This window comes from Phyllostomus hastatus, unplaced genomic scaffold, assembly GCF_019186645.2.
Source record: "Phyllostomus hastatus isolate PE091 unplaced genomic scaffold, TTU_PhHast_1.1 phas_contig_524, whole genome shotgun sequence".
In the NCBI taxonomy this organism is placed as follows: domain Eukaryota; kingdom Metazoa; phylum Chordata; class Mammalia; order Chiroptera; family Phyllostomidae; genus Phyllostomus; species Phyllostomus hastatus.
In genome coordinates this window covers 13,662,153-13,682,574 of record NW_025333900.1, presented here as the reverse complement: position 1 = coordinate 13,682,574, position 20,422 = coordinate 13,662,153, and the positions used below count along the sequence as shown (strand labels likewise).

The 20,422-nt window shown below is 36.4% G+C and overlaps 1 protein-coding gene and 1 non-coding gene across 2 annotated transcripts in view; one reads left to right on the top strand and one right to left on the bottom strand.

Moving 5' to 3' along the window:
- CCDC18 (coiled-coil domain containing 18) overlaps nt 1-20,422 on the top strand; it is a 122,856-nt gene that overhangs the window by 835 nt on the left and 101,599 nt on the right. Inside the window, exons 2-6 of the mRNA XM_045847044.1 lie at nt 6,508-6,643; nt 7,329-7,503; nt 12,928-13,089; nt 13,496-13,602; nt 15,233-15,361. Coding sequence (XP_045703000.1) covers nt 6,510-6,643; nt 7,329-7,503; nt 12,928-13,089; nt 13,496-13,602; nt 15,233-15,361 — 707 coding nt within the window. The 5' untranslated portion in view covers nt 6,508-6,509. The remainder of the gene's footprint in view (nt 1-6,507; nt 6,644-7,328; nt 7,504-12,927; nt 13,090-13,495; nt 13,603-15,232; nt 15,362-20,422) is intronic.
- LOC123824081 lies at nt 4,184-4,290 on the bottom strand. The gene has a single exon (XR_006786645.1). It is a non-coding gene; the product is annotated as a U6 spliceosomal RNA (small nuclear RNA).

The following is a 20,422-nucleotide window of genomic DNA, read 5'->3' as shown; positions in this document are numbered from 1 at the left end:
ACCTAAATTTTCTTTTTAAAAAATTTTAATCATTGTTCAAGTATTTTTCTGTCCTTTACTCCCATTCCAGTCCACCCACCTATCCCTCCTCACCTTCCTCCCATTCCCCCCCCCCCCAGTTTTTGTCCATGTGTCCTTTATATTTGTTCCTGTAAACCCTTCCCATTCTCCCCTGAAATTCCCCTGAAATTCCCTCCCCTTTCCCCTCTGGTCTCTGTCAGCCTGTTCTCTATTTCAGTGTCTTTGACTATATTTTGCTTGTTTCTTTGTTTTGTCGTTTAGGTTCCTGTTAAAGGTGAGATCATATGGAATTTTCTTTCACTGTCTGGCTTAATTCGCTTAGCATAATGCTTTCCAGCTCCATCCATGCTGTTGCAAAGGGTAGGCGCTCCTTTCCCTCTGATGCATAGAATTCCATTGTGTAAATGTACCAGAGTTTTTTGATCCATTCATTTACTGATGGGCACCTAGATTGCTTCCAGCACTTAGCTATTGTAAACTGTGCTGCTATGAACATTGGGGTGCACAGGTTCTTTTGGATTGGTGTTTCAGGGTTCTTAGGATATAGTCCCAGCAGTGGAATTGCTAGGTCAAAAGGCAGATCCATTTTTAGTTTTCTGAGGAAGTTCCATACTGCTTTCCATAGTGGTTGTACCAGTCTGCAGTCCCACCAGCAGTGCACTAGGGCCCCCTTTTCTCCACAACCTCTCCAACACTTGTTGTTTGTTGCTTTGTTTATGATGGCCATTCTGACTGATGTGAAGTGGTACCTCATTGTGGTTTTAATTTGCATCTCTCTGAGCTAGCGATATTGAACATCTTTTCATGTGTCTCTGGATCCTCTGTATGTCCTCCTTGGAGAATTGTTCAAGTCCTTTGCCCATTTTTTAATTGGGTTGCTTGTCTTCTTAGAGTGGAGCCATGTAAGTTCTTTATATATTGTCTGAGGTATCATTGGCAAATATGTTTTCCCATACAGTTGGTTCTCTTTTTCTTTTGATACTGTTTTCTTTAGCTGTGCAGAAACTTTTTATTTTGATGAGGTCCCATTTGTTTATTCTTTCCTTTATGTCCCTTGCTCTAGGGGACATGTCAGTAAAAATGTTTCTGCATGAAATATCTGAGATTTTCTTGCCTATGTTCTCCTCTAGGACCTTAATAGTGTCACAGTTTATATTTAAGTCTTTTATCCACCTTGAATTTATTTTTGTGTAAGGTGTAAGTTGGTGCTCTAGTTTCATTTTTTTGCATGTAGCTGTCCAGTTCTCCCAACACCATTTGTTGAAGAGGCTATTTTTACTTCATTTTCTGTTGCTGCCCCTTTTGTCAAATATTAATTGACCATAGAGACTTGGATTTATTTCTGGGCTTTCTCTTCTCTTCCCATTGGTCCATGTGCCTGTTTTTATGCCAGTACCAGGCTGTTTTGATTACAGTGGCCTTGTAATATAGTTTAGTATCATGTATTGTGATCCCTCCTACTTTACTCTTCTTTCTCAAAATTGCAACAGCTACTTGGGGTCGTTTATGGTTCCATATAAATTTTTGAAGTGTTCTATGTCTGCAAAATATGCTATTGGTATTTTAATAGGTATTGCATTGAATGTGTAAATTGCTTTGCATAGTATGGACATTTTGATGATGTTATTTCTTCCAGTCCATGAACACGGTATATGTTTCCATTTGTTTGTGTCTTCCTTGATTTCTTTCTTCAGTATTATGTAGTTTTCTGAATACAGATCTTTCACCTCTTTGGTTAGGTTTATTCCTAGGTATTTTATATTTCTTTTTGCTATTTCAAATGGGATTTTTTTTCTTGATTTCTGCTTCTGCAGTTTCATTGTTGGTGTACAGAAATGCCTTTGATTTCTGGGTATTGACTTTGTATCCTGCTGTTTTGCCAAATTCATTTATTAGCAGTTTTTGCAGTCCAGTTTTTGGCCAAGTCTATAGGATTTTCTATGTACATTATCATGTCATCTGCAAACAGTGACAGTTTTGTTTCCTCCTTTCTGATTCAGATGCCTTTTATTTCTTTTTCTTGTCTGGTCAGTGGCTAAAACTTCCAGTACTATATTGAATAGAAGTGGTGAAAGTGGACAACCTTGTCTTGTTCCTGATCTTAGTGGAAAAGATTTTAGTTTTTACCCATTGAGTATGATGTTGGCTGTAGATCTCTCATATATGGCCTTTATTATGTTGAGGAATGCTCCCTCTCTTCCCACTTTGTTGAGTGTTTTTATCGTAAATGGGTGCTGCAGCTTATTAAATGCTTTTTCTGCATCTATTGTTATGATCATGTGATTTTTGTCTTTGCTTTTGTTTATGTGGTGTATTACATTTACTGATTTGCGAATATTGTACCATCCTTGCATCCCTGGGATGAATCCCATTTGGTCATGGTGTATGATCTTTTTAATGTATTGTTGGATGCAGTTTGCCAATATTTTGTTGAGGATTTTAGCATGTATGTTCATCAGCGATATTGGTCTGAAGTTTTCTTTCTTCATTGTGTCTTTATCTGGTTTTGGAATTAGGATGATGTTGGCCTCATAAAAAGAGTTTGGGAGTCTCCCATCTTTTTGGATTTTTTGGAATAGTCTGTGAAGGATAAGGTTTAGCTCTTCCTTAAATGCTTTGTACAATTCTCCTGTGAAACCATCTGGTCCCAGGTTTTTGTGTGTTGGGATTTTTTTGATTACTGCTTCAATTTCATTTGCTGTTATTGGTCTGTTCAGGATTTCTGCTTCTTTTTCATTGAGTTTTGGAAGAGTATGTTTTTCTAGAAATTTGTCCATTTCATGTAGATTTTCAAATTTCTTGGCATATGGTTCTTCATACTAATTTCTTACAATCCTTTGTATTTCTGTGGTATCCGTTGTAATCTCTCCTCTTTCATTTCTGATTGTGTTTATTTGGGTCTTCTCTCTTTTTTTATTGATGAGTGTGCTTAAAGGCTTGTCAATTTTGTTTATCTTTTCAAAGAACCAGCTCCTGGATTCATTGATCCTTAGAATTGTGCTTTTAGTCTCTATGTCATTTAATTCTGCTCTGATCTTGGTTATTTCCTTCCTTCTACTTGCTCTGGGCTGTCTTTGTTGTTGTTCCTCGAGTTCTTGTAGACGTAGGGTTAGGTTGTTTGTTTGAAATGTTTCTATCTTTTTTAGGTATGCCTGTATCACTATAAACTTCCCTCTCAGAACTGCCTTGGCTGTGTCCCATCGGTTTTGGGTTGTTGTGAGTTTATTTTCATTTGTTTTCAGAAACTTTTTGATTTCTTCCCTAATTTCATTCTTGACCCATTCATGGTTTAATAGCATGCTATTTAATCTCCATGATTTTGAGTGTTTTTGATTTTTGTCCTTGGGGTTGGTTTCTAGTTTCAGTCCCTTGTGATCCAAGAAAATGCTTGGTATGATTTCAATTTTCTTCATTTATTAAGGCTTGTTTTGTGTCCTATCATGTGGTCTATCTTTGAAAATGTTTCATGTGCATTTGAAAAGAATGTGTATTTAGCTTCTTTGGGATGGAGGGCTCATATATATCAGTTAAGTCCATTTCCTCTAGGGTATTGTTCAGTGCCACAGTATTTTTGTTGATATTTTGTTTGGAAGATCTGTCCATTTTTGACAGTGGGGTGTTAAAGTCCTCCACTATAATTGTGTTGCTGTCAGTATCTTTCTTGAAGTCCTCTAAGATTTTCTGTATGTATTTGGGTACTCCTTTTTTGGGTACATGTATGTTTACAATGTTTATGTTTTCTTGGTGGAGTCTTCCCTTGAGTATTATGAAGTGACCTTCTGGGTCTCTCTTTATGGCCCTTTTTTGGAAGTTTATTTTGTCTGATATGAGTATTGCTACCCCAGCTTTTTTTCCCTGTCTGTTTGCTTGGAAAATTTGTTTCCAGCCCTTCACTTTCAGCCTGTGTAGGTCCTTTATCCTGAGGTGGGTCTCTTGTAGGCAGCATATGTGTTGGTCATGCTTTCTTATCCATTCAGCTATTCTATGCCTTTTGATTGGAGCATTTAATTCATTTACGTTTAAGGTTATTATTGATAGGTACTTATTCATTGCCCTTTACGTTCCTGTGTTCCTCTCTCTGTCTTTTCCTTCCTTTCCTTAAAGCAGTCCCTTTAGCATCTCTTGCAGAGCTGGTTTGGTGGAGGTGTATTCTTTTAGACTTAAAAATGTGGAACGCTTCACGAATTTGCTTGTCATCCTTGTGCAGGGGCCATGCTAATCTTCTCTGTATCTTTCCAATTTTAGTATATGTGCTGCCAAAGCGAGCACTACCCAAATTTTCTTTAGCTTTTTTTCCTTCACCATCCTGTAGGAAGCTAGAGATGTTGAAAAGATAAAGCAGAATGGGGACCTGATTGATTGACTTTTGTCTGGGAGAGTCTTCTCACTTAAGTAGAAGCAAATTTGTGGAAACAAAAGGGGAAAGAGGATAGAAACATTTTCTCTAAGACTGCTTAGTATCTCAATTTCTTGCCATAGTTTCTTCCAATAAGGTGAGAGTTTTTTGGGGTGTTTTTTTTTTTCAGTCTTTCTCCTCACATCTGAGAATAACTTGTCATACTATTTTAGCTGAAGAGGGGGAAGGAAGGGCAGTTTAGTAATCATTTATTCACTGAAAATACTGAACTTATCTAAGTGTCTTACAGTCCTGAACGTAATTCACAGGACTTCTAGTCATTTGAAGTTTGGGATGTGGTCAAAATTCTAGAAGGGTGGTAAAAGAGAGATGCTACAATGACAAAGGTAAATGGGATCTTAAAGGAATGTACTTTTAAGATGATACAGAAAGTAAGAAATGGTAGAGATTATAAAACCTTCATTTAATTGTATTAATTATGAATATGTATTTTTAAAAGTTGTGGCCCTTTAAACTTTACAACCCTAGAGATACACTTTTTAAAAAAGATTATATTTATTTATTTTTAGAGAAGGGAAGGGAGGAAGAAAGAGAGAGAGAGAAACATCAATATGTGGTTGCCTCTCATGTGGCCCCCACTGGGAACCTGGCCTGTAATCCAGGCATGTGCCCTGACTGGGAATTGAACCTGCGACCCTTTGGTTCGCAGCCCACGTGCAATCCACTGAGCTACATCAGCCAGGGCTCTAGAGATACACTTTAGTTGAAGAAACAAAAGCTTTCTATCTTATATTTCTGTGAGTGTACCTGCCGAAGATCATTTTGATCTATGTGCTTGTGATATGAATCTGCTTTTAAATTTTAGGCCATTAGGAATGGGAGAAGGGGATATTTCTTTATCTGGTAATAAATTGCCTTTAAGAAAATGAATGACTGTAATGATCCCAGTTTTATGAGATGTCCTGAGCTTGTAATGTGATTATGTAAGTTCAAACACCTCATTGAAATTGATGTATAATAAGAAAATTGCAGTGTGACAGTTAAAAGGTCTTTGGATCTTGATGACTTAGGTTCAAACCTTGGTTCCACCATTTAGTTTGTGTGACCTTGAGAATATTATTTAGTTTGTTTTATTCTTCTTTTCCTCATCTTTATTTATTTTTAAGGATTTTATTTTATTTTTAGAGAGAGAGGGGAAGGGAGGGAGAAAGAGAGGGAGAGAAACATCAAATAGTTGCCTCACACATGCCCCCAACTTGAGACCTGGCCTGAAACTCAGGCATGTGCCCTGACTGGGAATCAAACTGGTGACCTTTTGCTTTCCAAGCTGGCACTCAATCCACCAAGCCATACCAGCCAGAATTATTTTCTTCATCTTTAACATGGAATAAAAATACTTAGTTTATGCAATTGTTTGAAAGATTAAATGTGCTTAGAAAAGGGGAACTATAATAACTAGACCCTAGCTATAATGAAAAATTGATTCATTGAAATAGAGGACAGGCTGACAGTGACCAGAGGGGAGAGAAGAGGGAATTTCAGGGGAGAATGGGAACGGTTTACAGGAACAAATTTAAAGGACACATGGACAAAAACTAGGGGGAGGGTGGTAATGGGAGGGAAGTGGGGAGGGATGGGTGGGTGGGCTGGAATGGGAGTAAAAGGGAGAAAACTGTACTTGAACAATGATTAAAATAAAATAAAAAACTCTATAGAACTTTCCATTGTGGCCTTACATTGCAGAGAAATTGTTAACTTAAAAAAAAATACTTTATTTATTTATTTTTAGACACACAGGAAGGGAGGGAGAAAGTGGGAGAGAAACATCAGTGTGTGGTTGCCTCTCATGTGTCCCCCACTGGAGACCTGGCCCGCAACCCAGGCATGTGCCCTGACTGGGAATCAAACCAGTGACCCTTTGGTTCACAGGCTGGAGCTAAATCCACTGGGCCACACCAGCTGGGGTGAAATTGTTAACTTTTTTTTGTTTTGTTTTAAATCACCATTGCACTTTTCACAACATTTGAAATAGAAAAATAATGAGTTAAACTCTATTAGTGTGAGAGTATCTTGAATGACACCACAGGTTCTTTCCTGCAAGGTAGTAGAAATTCATTTCTTTTTTTAAGAAATGGAACCTAATTCTTCAAACTACTATAAGAACGACAACGAAGAAGAAAATTTGCTTGCAAATGTTGCTTCTTTAAGACATGAACTGAAGATAACAGAATGGAGTTTGCAGAATTTAGGGGAAGAGTTATCCAGGTATGTAAGGAAAATCACATAGAATTCAGAGTATGACTTTAATTTATGAATGTAAAATGTATGAATATTATTATTTTTAAAGATTTATTTATTTTTAGAGAGGGGAAAGGTGAAAGAGGGAGAGAAACTTCAGTGTGTGGTTGCTTCTCGAGCGCAACCAACTGGGAACCTGGCCTGCAACCCAGGCATGTGCCCTGACTGGGAATGGAACCCATGACCCCTTGTTTCACAGGCTGGGGCTCAGTCCACTGAGCCATACCAGCCAGGGCTGGATTTTATTATTATTGTGTTTCTAATATGTCTCTAGAATAGGAAATAATGTCTTATAATTTTGAATATAACTCAGTTTAGGGAAAAAATAGAAGTATTAGAGAATCATTTACATATTAAGAAAACACCTTATAGATATAAAAACAATATGAAATATATATTTTGGGCTTTATCTATTTCTATGCTCTCTGAAACTTAAGTAATTCTAGCATAGAAGCTCTAGAAATACATAGATTGCTAGTTTAAAATTAATTATGGTTTATTTAAAAATTTAGTTGAAGCATTGCCTTAAGTTCATAAGTGTGAATCTGACTTCCAGCAGCATTTCAGGTATTCTTATTTAATGTAATAGAAATTTGGATTGAATGCATAAGCTGTTTAAGAACTAAAATAAATTTTTTTCTTTTTTCTCCAGTGTCAGTCCAAGCGAAAATTCTGATTATGCCTCTAATCCCTCAAGGTCTGAAAGGGTGATTTTGGAAGATCTTTCTCAGCCTAGCCATCTTGGACTTTTGAATTACTCACCTTATAAAAAAGTTTATAAAATGCCCAGTAGCAGTACTGATTTTCAAAAACAACCAAGAGATAAGGTTATTATTTTTAGACCTCTCTACTTAAAAGTGATTTAGTTTTTGAACTACTTAAAATACTTTTTTCTTTAAAACATGCCTTATGCATGTTTTACACAGTCTTTTACTACAGTGCTCAAGACGTGTTGAATTTAAATTTAAATATAATGGTTCTTGTTTCATCTTAAGAAGAAAGTAGTTAATTTGGTATATCATTATATTTTTAAACTTATGTATTTATTGCTTTTCAAAATTAAATGTCTTGTTTTCTCAAATAAATTATAACCCCTTGATTTTAGCACTATATCATGTATATAATAGGCAATCAATGATTTATTAAGTGGTTAAAACATACTTACTGTTTAACCTAGATCAGAGTGCTATATGACAGCATGACATTTATTCTTCTCTCATTGTCCCTAAATTTTGTGGATGATCTTAGATATCTTCTCTGGTCTGGAACTTACTCTCTTCCTCTTTCTTACTTAGTCATATCATCTATCCCCCAGTGTTTACTCCTCTTTCTTACTCAACTCTTTTATCTCCCTTTCCACTCTTCTTCCTGTTCTTTATTACCCCACTGTCAGCACAGATAATATATGCACAATATTACACATACACATCGTGATGTTTTTTGATAAAAATTTGCTATTACCACTTCAGAAAGCCAACAATTGAGAGACTTTCTTTAAGTAAGGAAGCTGCATAATAAAGCTGTATGACTGAGCCCATATTTTAGAAAATGAATTCAAATTCTGTATCTATGAAGATTACTTCATTCTGGGAAATTTGATCTCTATCCTAATTCAAATAGCTGATTATTTTTCATCATATTTATGCTTTAGTTGAAATCATGTTGTTTTACCCTAAGCAAAATAAAAAAAACCAATGACAAATTGGAGGGGAAAAAATATTGGTAATGCCTATTAAAGACAAGGGGCCAATCTCTTGAATATGTAAAGAGCTCCTAAAAAGAAGAAAAGATCAACAACCCCTGTATAAAGAAAAATAAGGAAAAGACATGTATGGAAAAGGAAATTAAAGTGATCTCCAAACAAATAAGATGTTCAATCTCATTCATAAGAGAAAATCACAGTGAAACTATACTTAGGTACCATTTCTTACCTAACAGATTATTAAACATCTACATGTTTGATACTGTTTTGTTGATAGAATTAGGGACAAATAGATACTCTTGGCTCTAGGTCCATTCCTGGTAGAAATGCAAAATCATACAATCAGTATGGGGATGCTTTTTTTCATGTTTGCCAGAATCACGGATGTGTTTACCCTTGACTGATAAATCCCATTTCTAGAAAATCATCCTACAGGTACTCATGCCTAGGTACAAAATGAGACATTGTTTCTCTTAACAGATCTCAAGTGTTCAGTAATAGGAAATTGGTGGGGTAAACATGCAACAGACACTACAGCTGATGAAAAAAAAATCCCTGAGTTCATTATGGAGAGATTGCCAGTATGTATCATTTAATCGAAAAATGCTACAGAATGATACACAGTCATCCCTTGGAATCCTTGGGGAATTGGTTTCAGGATACCTTGCAGATATCAAAATCTGCAAATGCTCATGTACCTTATATAAAATGGTACAGTATTTACACATACCTATGCACGTCCATTTACTTTAAAGTTAGATTATGTATAATACCTAATACAATGTAAATGCTGTGGAAACAGTTGAATTGTTTAGGGGATAATAAAAAAAGGTACATGTTCAGTACAGATACAAATATTGTAGGCCTAACTACATTGTACATATTAGCAAATGGGTAACTTATTTTTTCCAAAATATATATTACATTGTATTTTATTGATTATGCTATTAGAGTTGTCCCAATTTTTATCCCTTTGCCTGCTTCCACCCAGCTGTCCCCGACTCCCTCAGGCAATTCCCACACCATTGTTCATGTCCATGGGTCATATGTATAAATTCTTTGGCTGTTCTATTTCTTATACAGTAATGTATATTCCCAATGCTATTCTGTAACTATTTGTACTTCTTAATCCCCTTACCCCTTGCAGTCTGTCAACTATCAAAATGCTCTCCGTAGCCTTGATTCTGTCTCTGTTCTTGCTTGCTTAGATTGTTTTTTAGATTCAATTGTTGATACATATGTATAACCATTTTATTGTTCATAGTTTTGATCTTTTTCTTAAGTCCCTTTTACATTTCATAAAATAATGGTTCAGTGATGAACTCCTTCAGATTTTTCTTGTTGGGGATTTTTTTTTATCTGCCCTTCAATTCTAAATCATAGCTTTGCTGGGTAGAGCAATCTTGACTCTAGGTCCCTGCTTTACATGACTGAATATTTCTTGCCATCCTTTCTAGCCTGCACAGTTTCTTTTGAGAAATCAGCTGACAGTGTTATGGGAACTCCTTTCTAAGCAACTAACTTCTCTTATTGCTTTTAACATTCTCTCTTTATCTTTAACCTTTGGGATTTTAATCATGATTTGTCTTGGACTGGGACTCTTTGTATCCATCTTGTTTGGGCCTCTCTGTGCTTCCTGGACTTGCATGTCTGTTTTCGTCATCAAATTAGTTTTCCTTCATTACTTTTTCAAATAGATTTCCAATTTCTTGCTCTTTCTCTTTTCCTAGCACCCTTATAATATGAATACTGGAATGCTTAAAGTTGTCCTAGAGGCTGCTTATACTAAATTCAGTTTTTTGGATTCTCTTCTGTATGGTTGTGTTTTGTGGTTGTTTTTTGGTTTTTGTTTTTTTTTTTTTTTTGCTTCTTTATGTTCCAAATCATTGATTTGATTCTTGGCTTCATCACTCTACTGCTGTTTCCCTGTACATTGTTCTTTATTTCAATTAGTGAACCCTTCATTTCTGACTGGATCTTTTTTATGCTATTGAGGTCCTCACTAAGTTCCTTGAGCATCCTTATAACCAGTGTTTTGAACTCTGCATCTGACAGATTGCTTATCTCCATTTTGTTTAGTTCTTTTTCTGGAGTTTTGATCTGTTCTTTCATTTGGGTCATGTTTCTTTGTCTCTTCATTTTGGCAGCCTCCCTGTGTTTATTTCTATGTATTAGGTTGAGCTACTATGACTCCCTTTCTTGGAAGTGTGGCTTAACGTAGAGGTGCCTTGTAGGGTTCAGTGGCACAGACATCCCTATTACCCAAGCTGTTTACTTGAAGTGCACCATCTCTGTGGGCTGACTACATCCTCCTCTTGCAGTTGAGCCTTGGTTGCTGTTGGCAGGTCAATGAGAGGAATTTGCCCAGGGCAGTCAGCTGCAAGGATTGGCTGTGACCACTGACCACCAACCTCCACCCTCTGGAGGATCAGCTGTGCAGGGGCAGGGTGGTGGTGCTCTGAAGTGGTCTATAGCTGTCCACAGGGTGCACAGGCTCTAGGGTTTCCCTGTTGGTACAGGTTGAGGTCAGCCCTGTCCTGTGTTTTGCCTGGTACTACCCTGCGTGACCTATAAAGAAATCTGAGATGGCTGTTACTTGTGCTGGTCTTGGAGATTCACAGGAGAAGCTAAACTGTGGATCTATGCTGGCTGCTGCTAGTGCTAGGCCTGGGGCCACTTAGCAAGAGGTGTGGGGTGGGGAGGCTAGGACGCTTACTGAAGCCTGCTGTTGCTTGTTTGATAGGATTTAGGAAGTTGTGAAGGGTGAGCCAAGACCAGCCATTCATATGGAAAAGTAACTTAACACTTTGAGTGTGCTGGTAAATTAGGTGGGACAGTGTTAGCCAAGTGATGGAGTTTCAGATATGGCACCCACCTGCTGGCTCTAAGGCTGTGTTCAGGGGGCGGGTACCTAGGGGGAGTTGAGAAAGGGACAGTGGCCTCTGCCTGCCTTTCTATCTGGGAGAAAGCTATCCCCCTGTTCTCACCTTGATGCCAGACACTTCAACTCCCCCCTGTGTGCCACTGGTGCCTTTCAAGCTGCTACCTCAGTGCTGGAGCTCAGAGGGAGTGAGTCTGATTAAGTCTATGTGTGGGTTCTTTAAAAGGAACTGCTTGGGACTCCAGAAGTTTCTTCCCCCGACTCAGTCTCTGCTGCTTTTTGCAGCCAGGAGTTGTGGGTACTTATATTCCCGGCACTGGAACCCTGGGTTGGGGTGCCTGGTATGGGGCTGGGGCTCCTCACTCCTGATGTATCCCTCCCAAATTTTCATCCATCACACATGTGTGTGGAACCAGCCAGTTCTGCATCTCTGCCCCTCCTACCAATCTGGATGGATGTGGTTTCTTTAATCCATAGTTATCAGACTTCCATTCAATTTGATTTTTGACAATTCTGGGTGATGGTTGTTCTATATTTTAGTTGTAATTTTGATGTGTTTGTCTGAGGAGGTGAGCTGTGTTTACCTAAGCTGCCATCTTGACCAAAAGTCCTTTTCCAATATCTTTGATCCTCGGTTGACTCTGTGGGTACGAGAGCAGTAGATATGGAGGGTTAACGCTGTATAGCACAGGTGCTGAACATAAGGCCTGGGGCCCCTCTACCTTGTTTCTACCTGGCAGCAGTGCTGAGCTCTTGCTTAAGTGTTAAGGAGTATTTACATTTATACAGTCCTAAAATTACACTCTGCCCTTTGAAGGCAACTGCGAAGCTAACATGGCCCATGGTGAAAATGAGTTTGACACCTCTGCTATATAATATGCTAATTTTTACATTAGGCAGTGAGGCCGTGGTTAATTTGTATTGCTTGCATATGCACGTGGAAACACTAGAAGGATAGGTTTAACTAAGACTCAAAGTTAATAACTCCTGTATAAGGTGTTTACTCTTTTTTGCTGTATGAGTAGTGTTAAATATGTATCAATGAGAAACTTATAAAACGGGGTATGTAAGTATTAAATACAGGTATGAGAGTTCTTTTGTGTACTTTTTATTTTATATAGTTTTAACTTTTGAACTGCATAATATGTTATTCAAAAATAATCAGATTTTGAAAACCTCAACCCTCACGAGAAGTAAAAAAATAATTGTACAATATATTTTCAAAAGCGTGTAAAAGAAATATGTATGTTGTTCAAAGAATATTTTATCTAATATTCATTTTATTGTTGGTGGACATTTGGGTTGTCTCTATTAATTGTCTCTTATGAACAATGTAGGTATGAGTATTTTTATTTCTTCAGGTACAAAAATAAAAAAAATTTCTGTCAGATTTATACCCAGAAGTAAAACCATTGAGTCTCAGCATGTTCAGCTTACTGAGTAATACTAAGAACTTTTCCAAAGTTCCAAGCTGTGCTTATTTATGTACATGTCCACCAGCAGTGGTGGAGAGAATGCTGATTTTTCCACATCTCCTCACCAACTCTCATGAAATATCTTAACTCATTTTTTGAGCTACTTATTTTATAGATGATTATTCATCATTTTCCATTAATTGTATATAAATGTTTAATGAACTAATCAAAATTGACCTTTTGCATTTTTCAGATATCTTTTTCATCATCTACCCCCATGGATCAGGAGATCAAAAGTCTTCGAGAGAAACTTAATAAACTTAGACAACAGAATGCCTGTTTGGTGTCACAAAATCATTCTTTAATGACTAAAATAGAATCTGTCCACTTTGAATTAACACAGTCAAGAGCAAAAGTATGTTTCTTGAAGTGGTGACTATGCCAACAGAAAATCATTATAATCATATAAAGACTTAATAATTGCAAAAATATTCCTTATATTACTTTAATGTGTTATGTATAGTTATTATGATAATGTAGTATCAGTATGTTGTGGAATCAATTTTATATGAGTTTAGTATCTGAAAATGATTCAGGGAAACTTGTATCATCTGTGTATTTAGGTAAGTCAGAACTTCTTAAAATCTTAAGATTACCAATTTGTGTGGTTTTATTATATAAAGGAAATAAGACATTTAACTTTTTTAAAAAATAATGTTTGTTGAAAACTTCTTTAAAAAAAAGAAGACTTTAAAAAGAGAAAAAAGAAGAGGCAGAAAGATCACCCAGTTCCACCATGTAGGCTGTCTTATTTGTTTTAGGTGTCTATGCTTGAATCTGCACAACAACAGGCAGCCAATGTTCCGATCTTAGAAGAACAGATTATAAATTTGGAAGCAGAAGTTTCAGCCCAAGATAAAGTTTTGAGGTAAGTATAATTTTTATAGCTTTAAAATTTTCATTTTTTACTTCTGCCTTTTGATATATCTTGTTACATCTTGTTCTGTGCCCCCAATAAATCTGTAGTGAGCTATTGGAATGATTTCTTTTTTGAAAAATATTTTATTTTATTTATTTATTTATAGATAAAGGGAGGGAGAGGGGGAGAGAAACATCAATGTGTGGTTGCCTCTTGAGCACCGCCAACTGGGGACCTGGCCTACAACCCAGGCATGTGCCCCTACTGGGAATCAAACTGGCGACCCTTTGGTTCGCAGGCCAGTGCTCATCCACTGAGCCACACCAGCCAGGGCTAGTGTTTTCAATCTGTGTTCGGTCTATCATAACACCACTTGGCTACAGGATGCATGCAGTATATGAGGACTAAAAGAGGAGTAAATCTAAGTTGAGATGCTTATTTACATGTTTTTATTAAATATGAACTAGTTCATTTCTTGTCCTACATAGTATTATATACCCAGTACTTAAATGGGAGTTCAAGAAATAAAATGCAAGGAATAAGACAATATATAATTTATCTTGTTTTGCTTTGAAATGACAAATACATACATACTAAATAGTACATTACTTTATTTTAATGACTCTCAAAGTGTAGTTCTGGGACCAGCAATATTAGCATCATTTAGGAACTTGTTTGAAATGCAGATCTCAGGTCCTGTTGAATACTTACTGAATCATAAACTGTGAGAAGTGGAACCCAGAAACCTTATTTTTTTAAAGATTTTATTTATTTATTTTTAGAGAGGGGGAAAGGGAGGGAGAAAGAGAGGGAGAGAAACATTGATGAGAAAAATATTGATTGGCTACCTTTCACACTGGCCCTGAAATGGGGAGGCAGGGTGGGGACTGAATCTACAACGTAGGTATGTGCCCTGCCTGGGAATTGAACCAGCAACCTTCTGCTTTGTGGGACCAACTGAGCCATACTGGTCAGGGAAAAATCTTATGTTTTAACAAGTCCTGTAGATGATTCAGATGTACACTAAAGTTGTCTTTCATGACCATCAGAATTTTACAATTTTCTTTGTGATACATATGTTATGTTTAATATTAGGTATTATATATTTTTGGTTGTGAATTTGTTCTTTTGTTTGTTGATGGTATATGGGAAGGCCTGTAATATAATTGTTTTGTAATTAGACTATTTGTCATACTCTTTTATTGTCTAATAATTTTTCATTTGATTTTCTTGGATTTTCCAGGTAGCTAATGATATTAGCAAAAAAAGAATGTTTTGTCTTTTTCATATATTTATGTTTATTACATTTTCATTTTTGCTTTTTTTCAACTCTCAGTAAAAAAATCATTGGATATAGTGTTGATAACAGTCATTCTAAGCTTGACCCTAAACTATATCTTAATGCTCTTAGTCTCCAACCATGAAATATAAGCTATATATTTATAATTTGATGGATGTACTCTTTTATTCCTTATTAAAACTTAGTTGGTAAATGATAAGTATGCCTTTTTTTCTCTAAGTAAATATTCATTTCTCTTAACTCAGTGGTTTCAACTAACAGAATTTCTAATATTGAACTATTTTTGCATACTGGCATAATCTCTTTAATAGCCTTTAGAAAATATCCTTTATTTTATAGAGAGGCAGAAGATAAATTGGAGCAGAGTCAGAAAATGGTGATCGAAAAGGAACAGAGTTTGCAGAAGTCCCAAGAGGAATGTATAAAGTTGAAGGTGGACTTACTTGAACAAAGTAAACAAGGAAAGAGGTATGTGTTTTTAAAGGAAGTAATTTTTGGGGGGTAAGGGATAAAAGAATGTATTACCCGTTCAAAATTCTAACTAAGTTTTGAAGTGAAAAATTTGCAGAAATTTGGCAGTAGAATGATTTGATTTTCTTTTTCATCCATTCTGATTTTTATTTTCCATTAAAATGTTCATGTGTGGGTTTTATGTTATTGGCATTCTTGACTGGGATTAATTCCTAGTAGTCTGCTATATCAGTGTAATGATACTTATTTCTGAAATTACGTTGCATAACTTATATAAAATTCACGAGAAAATGTCTTTGGGTCTTCCTTGGGGAATACATAAGTAATGTAAAAAATATATTTTATTTAAATCATATCTTAAGATAAAGTTTTTCAGGTAGCCAGACCCAGGAACCACTAATTGTGAATGTCAATTAATTTTTAAAATAATATTTAAAATGTTTTATTTTATATTAGTGAGACCTTACAATATGATAATATGATTATAACAGTCTTTACATGGAGTAAAATCATAATCTGTATTATATTTTACAATAAAAATATTTTAAAAATGTATACTATCATGTAAATAAGGTTACGAAGAATATATTTTGAAAAGTTGTCATAAATAGGTTAAATATTTGTTTGCATTTGCACTTAAACTTCTAAAAACCTCTTACAACTCATCTGTAAGTCATTTTTTCATTAAAATGGGTTTGGAAGAATATTATTTCATCAGCATTTGGTTATTCTGTTTCCAGTTACAATATACATATTTGGTGTGCAGTATTACTTAGTGGTTAATAATCAGGATTTGGAGTCAAATAGCCAGATTTTACCTCTCAGTGACTGTGTTACCATGGGCAAATGATCTAACCTTCCTGAATCTCATTTTGCTTATCTGCTAAATCACGATAATATTATCTTGACTAGTAAACAATTTCCAGTCAAGATGGAAGTGTAGGTAGATATGCTTCACTTCCTTGGGCAACCACAAAAAGAATTACAACTAAATCTCAAAACAAATAACACCCAGAACTATCAGAAGATTGAACTGTATAGAAGTCCAACAACCAAGGATTTAAAGAAGCCAGATTTTTCTAGATGGGTAGGAGGGGCATAGACTCAGATACTGGACAGAGAGGTGAGGAGATACAGTGTGGTGTGGAGAGGTGGTAGTGGCAGTGGAACGGGCATGGGTAGTCCTGCATTCATATGTAGCAAATAAAAATTGGGAGGGATACCTTGGGAGCGAGTGATCCGAGCCCCAGGCCAGACTGTACAGCCCAGGTCCCAGTGCCAAGAGGTAAGCCTCCACAACTTCTGGCTGTAAAAACTAGTGGGGTTTGGGAGGGGAATAAATGGCTGGATTTTCAGGAAACTCCACATAAAAGGCCTGCACCGTCTTGAAACATTCGCAAATCCACCCACTCTGGGATTCAACACCTAGGCAACAGCTAGAAGGGTGCCAGTCAAATACAGGGAGTGTGCGAAGTGACCAGAAACAGGATGAGTGCCAGGCTCATCTCCAGAAACCAGGCAGTGGCACAATCCCTTCTCCAAGTCCTCCTCCCATTTAGAACCACAAAGTGGTAAAGCAGGTTGCTGTAGCCTGGCTCTTCCACACACAATTTACAGATTCCTTTTTGACAATAGGCCATGCTACCAAGAGAGGGAATCAAAGCAGTTCCACCTTATACACAGAAACAAACACAGGGAGGCTGCCAAATTGAGGAGATAAAAAAATATGGCCCAAATGAAAGAGCAGAACAAAACCCCAGGAAAAGTACTAAATGAAACAGAGATAGCCAACCTATCAGGTGCATAGTTCAAAACACTGGTGATCAGGATGCTCAAAGTATTCATTGAGTATGGAAACAACATAAAGAAATGAAGGTTACACTAGATAAAATAAAGAAAAATCTACAGGGAACCAACAGTGAAGGGAAGGCAGCCAGGATTCAAATCAAAGATTTGGAACACAAGGAAGATATAAACATTCAGCCAGAATAGAAAGGAGAAAAAAGAATTTAAAAAAGGAGGGTAGTATAAGAAGACTCGGGGACATCTCCAAACATGCCAATACCAAAATCATAGGAATGCAGAAGGAGAAGCAGAAGAACAAGAAATTAAAAACTTATTTGAAATAATAATGAAAGAAAACTTCCCTAATTTGGCAAAGGAAATAGACATAAAAGTCCAGGAAGCACAGAGCCCCAAAAAAGTTGGAGCTAAAGAAGACCACACCAAGACACATCATAATTACAATGCCAAATGGTAAAGATAGAGAGACAGTCTTAAAAGCAGCAAGAGAAAAGCGGAGAGCTACCTACAAAGGAGTTCCCATAAAACTATCAGCTGATATCTCAAAAGAAACTTTGCAGGCCAGAAGTATTCAAAGTGTTGAAAAGCAAAGACCTACATCCAAGATTACCCTATCCAGCAAAGCTATCACTTAGAGTGGAAGGACAGATAATGTGCTTTCTAGACAAGGTGAAGCTAAAGGAGTTCATCACCACCAGGCTCTTATTATATGAGATGCTAAAGACGGTAAAGAGGGAGAATGGAGGAAAAGGTGCAGGGATTAAAAAGCGTAACTGGTAGGTACAAAATAGGGGGATGTTAAAAATAGTATAGGGATTTGTGAAGCTTATGAACTTATATTCATGACCCATGGACATGAACCAAGCTGGGGAGATTGCTGGAGGGAAGGGGGATACTGGGTGGAGAGGAACAAAGGAGAAAAACTGGGACAACTGTAGCAACATAATCAATAAAATATACCTTAAAAAATAATACCAGTAAAAAAAAATGTTACTATCTTGTTATAAGGATTAAAGTTAGGTACTTCTTAAATAATGAACATTAACAAATGTACTTTTTGTAAGTGTAAACTATTGAATATATGGTTATTCTGAAATTCAGCTTTATTCATACATGCTTTTTGTACATAGTTATTTAAAATAGTAAGATAATAATTCATGAAAATGTACAAAGGTAGTCTCTGTAAAACTTAAATAAGATGGTTTTTAGGGGAAAGTATTGACTTTGCTTTCACAGGGTAAGTGGAGGTGGGCACAGTCTGGACAGCATGTACAAAGGCATAGAAATATAAAAGAGTATCATTGCTGAAGAACACTGAGGAGTTTTATGTACTTAATAAATGGATAGGTGTAATAGAATATAAGGCAAGGAAGACAGGCTCTGTCCAGACTGTAAATAGCTTTTTGTGTTATGCAGAAAGATTTGTATTTTAACCTGGAAAGCATAAATAGGCAATTAAGATTTTTATGTGGAGGTGTGACATGGAGACTCTTGGAGTTTTTGAAGAGCTAGAATGAATGTTGACATTGTGAAATTGAAGATTGAAACCTTTGCAAAAGTATTTTTGGGGGGTACAGAAGATTCATCGTAATGGATTAAAAAGCCACTATAAAGGCAGAGGTTGTTTAGCTTTATGCTGTTTATAAGAGACATACCTAAATCATAAGGACAGATAAAAGTTGAAAGCAGAGGGATGGAAGGATCTATTTCAAGCGAATAGTCTCAAAGTATATATAACTATATTAATATCACATGATAAATTTAAGTACAATAAGCATTACTAGAGTTAAAAGTAACTCATATAATACGTATATGTTTAAGTAACTCTTAAGGAAGAAGCTATAAAATTCTAAACTTACATGTATCTAATCTAGTCACAGTATATATAAAGAAAATGACAAAATTTAAGTAGAAAAGAACAAATCTTATACAGAGCATTATACATTTTCTAGGAATTATTAGAATAAACAAAAAAAAGTAAGAAGTTGAAGAATTGAAGGATAATAATCTTGATTTAATGAATGTATATTAGTCCCAGATTATAGAGACTAAAGAAACTTGATAACTAAAAGCAGTGTGTGATTCTGGATCAGAAGAAAAAAATTTATAAAAAACATTATTGGAATAATTGATGAAACTTATATGAAGTGTAATTAGATAATAGTACAGTGATCCCTCACCTATCTCGGGAGTTACGTTCCAGAGACCCCCGAGATAGATAAAAATCCAGGAAGTAGGGGCGTTGTATTTATTGTATTATTTATATATATTTTAAGGCTTTATAAACCCTTCCCATACTCTTATAAACACTTCATATGCTCTTAAACACTTTCTACAGTCTTAAACCTATGTAATTTTAACAACACATAAAATTCTATATGGGTATGCACCAGTGAAGTATACTACAACTTGAATGATGAAGATTGTGAATTATGTAGCTGTGCAGTACTGATGGCGATGAATGTGATGACAATGAAATGAATGTACTGCAAAGCCAAGAAGAGCATTACAGCTCTTCTGAAGGCACCACTTCATCAGGCACTTCATCAGGTGGTGCAGTATCTTCACCCTGGGCTCTAACTTCTATTTCCACTAAAGGTGTAGGCATAACTGATCTCTTCGTCTGAGTGATGAACATAGTTATGGGGAGTTGCTGGCACTGCTTTTTATCTGCAGAGGCAGCTTCTCCATGCAGAGAAATGCTCTTGAGTCCAAAGCATCTCTGAAATTTGTCAAACCAGCCCTTGCTGGCACTGAATGGGGTTGCTCTGGTGGAGAAGCACTCGATGGTCCTGCTTCTGCATCATTGTCATCGTCCTCATCTTCATCCTCGTCACCGTCGTGAATGTCTGTGCTTCCTGCAAAACTATCATAAAGTTTCTTGGCCTTCATCCGGACGGTGTTGGTATCCAGTGAGATATTCTTCCTGCAGTCATTTATCCACAGGGCCAATGCAGACTCCATCCTCACAATGGCCCTATTGTGGGATGTGAGCACTCTCTTTGCAGTCTTATTAAAAGTCATTGTGTTACAGAGCACAACAAGGGGGCCTGGGACGATATATTATTACTGAAAGAAGCCCCCAGGTCCGTTATGTCTGCCGCCAGAGGAAAGACATCTCTCAATGCCAGAGATTCATGAAAAGGAAAGGAAATGTTTATTTAATGCTATACAAACTTAAAGTAGTGACCTAATGTCTTTATCACAAAATCCTAAAGTCCCTTAAAACACCCACAAACAGACACAGTCCTTCCT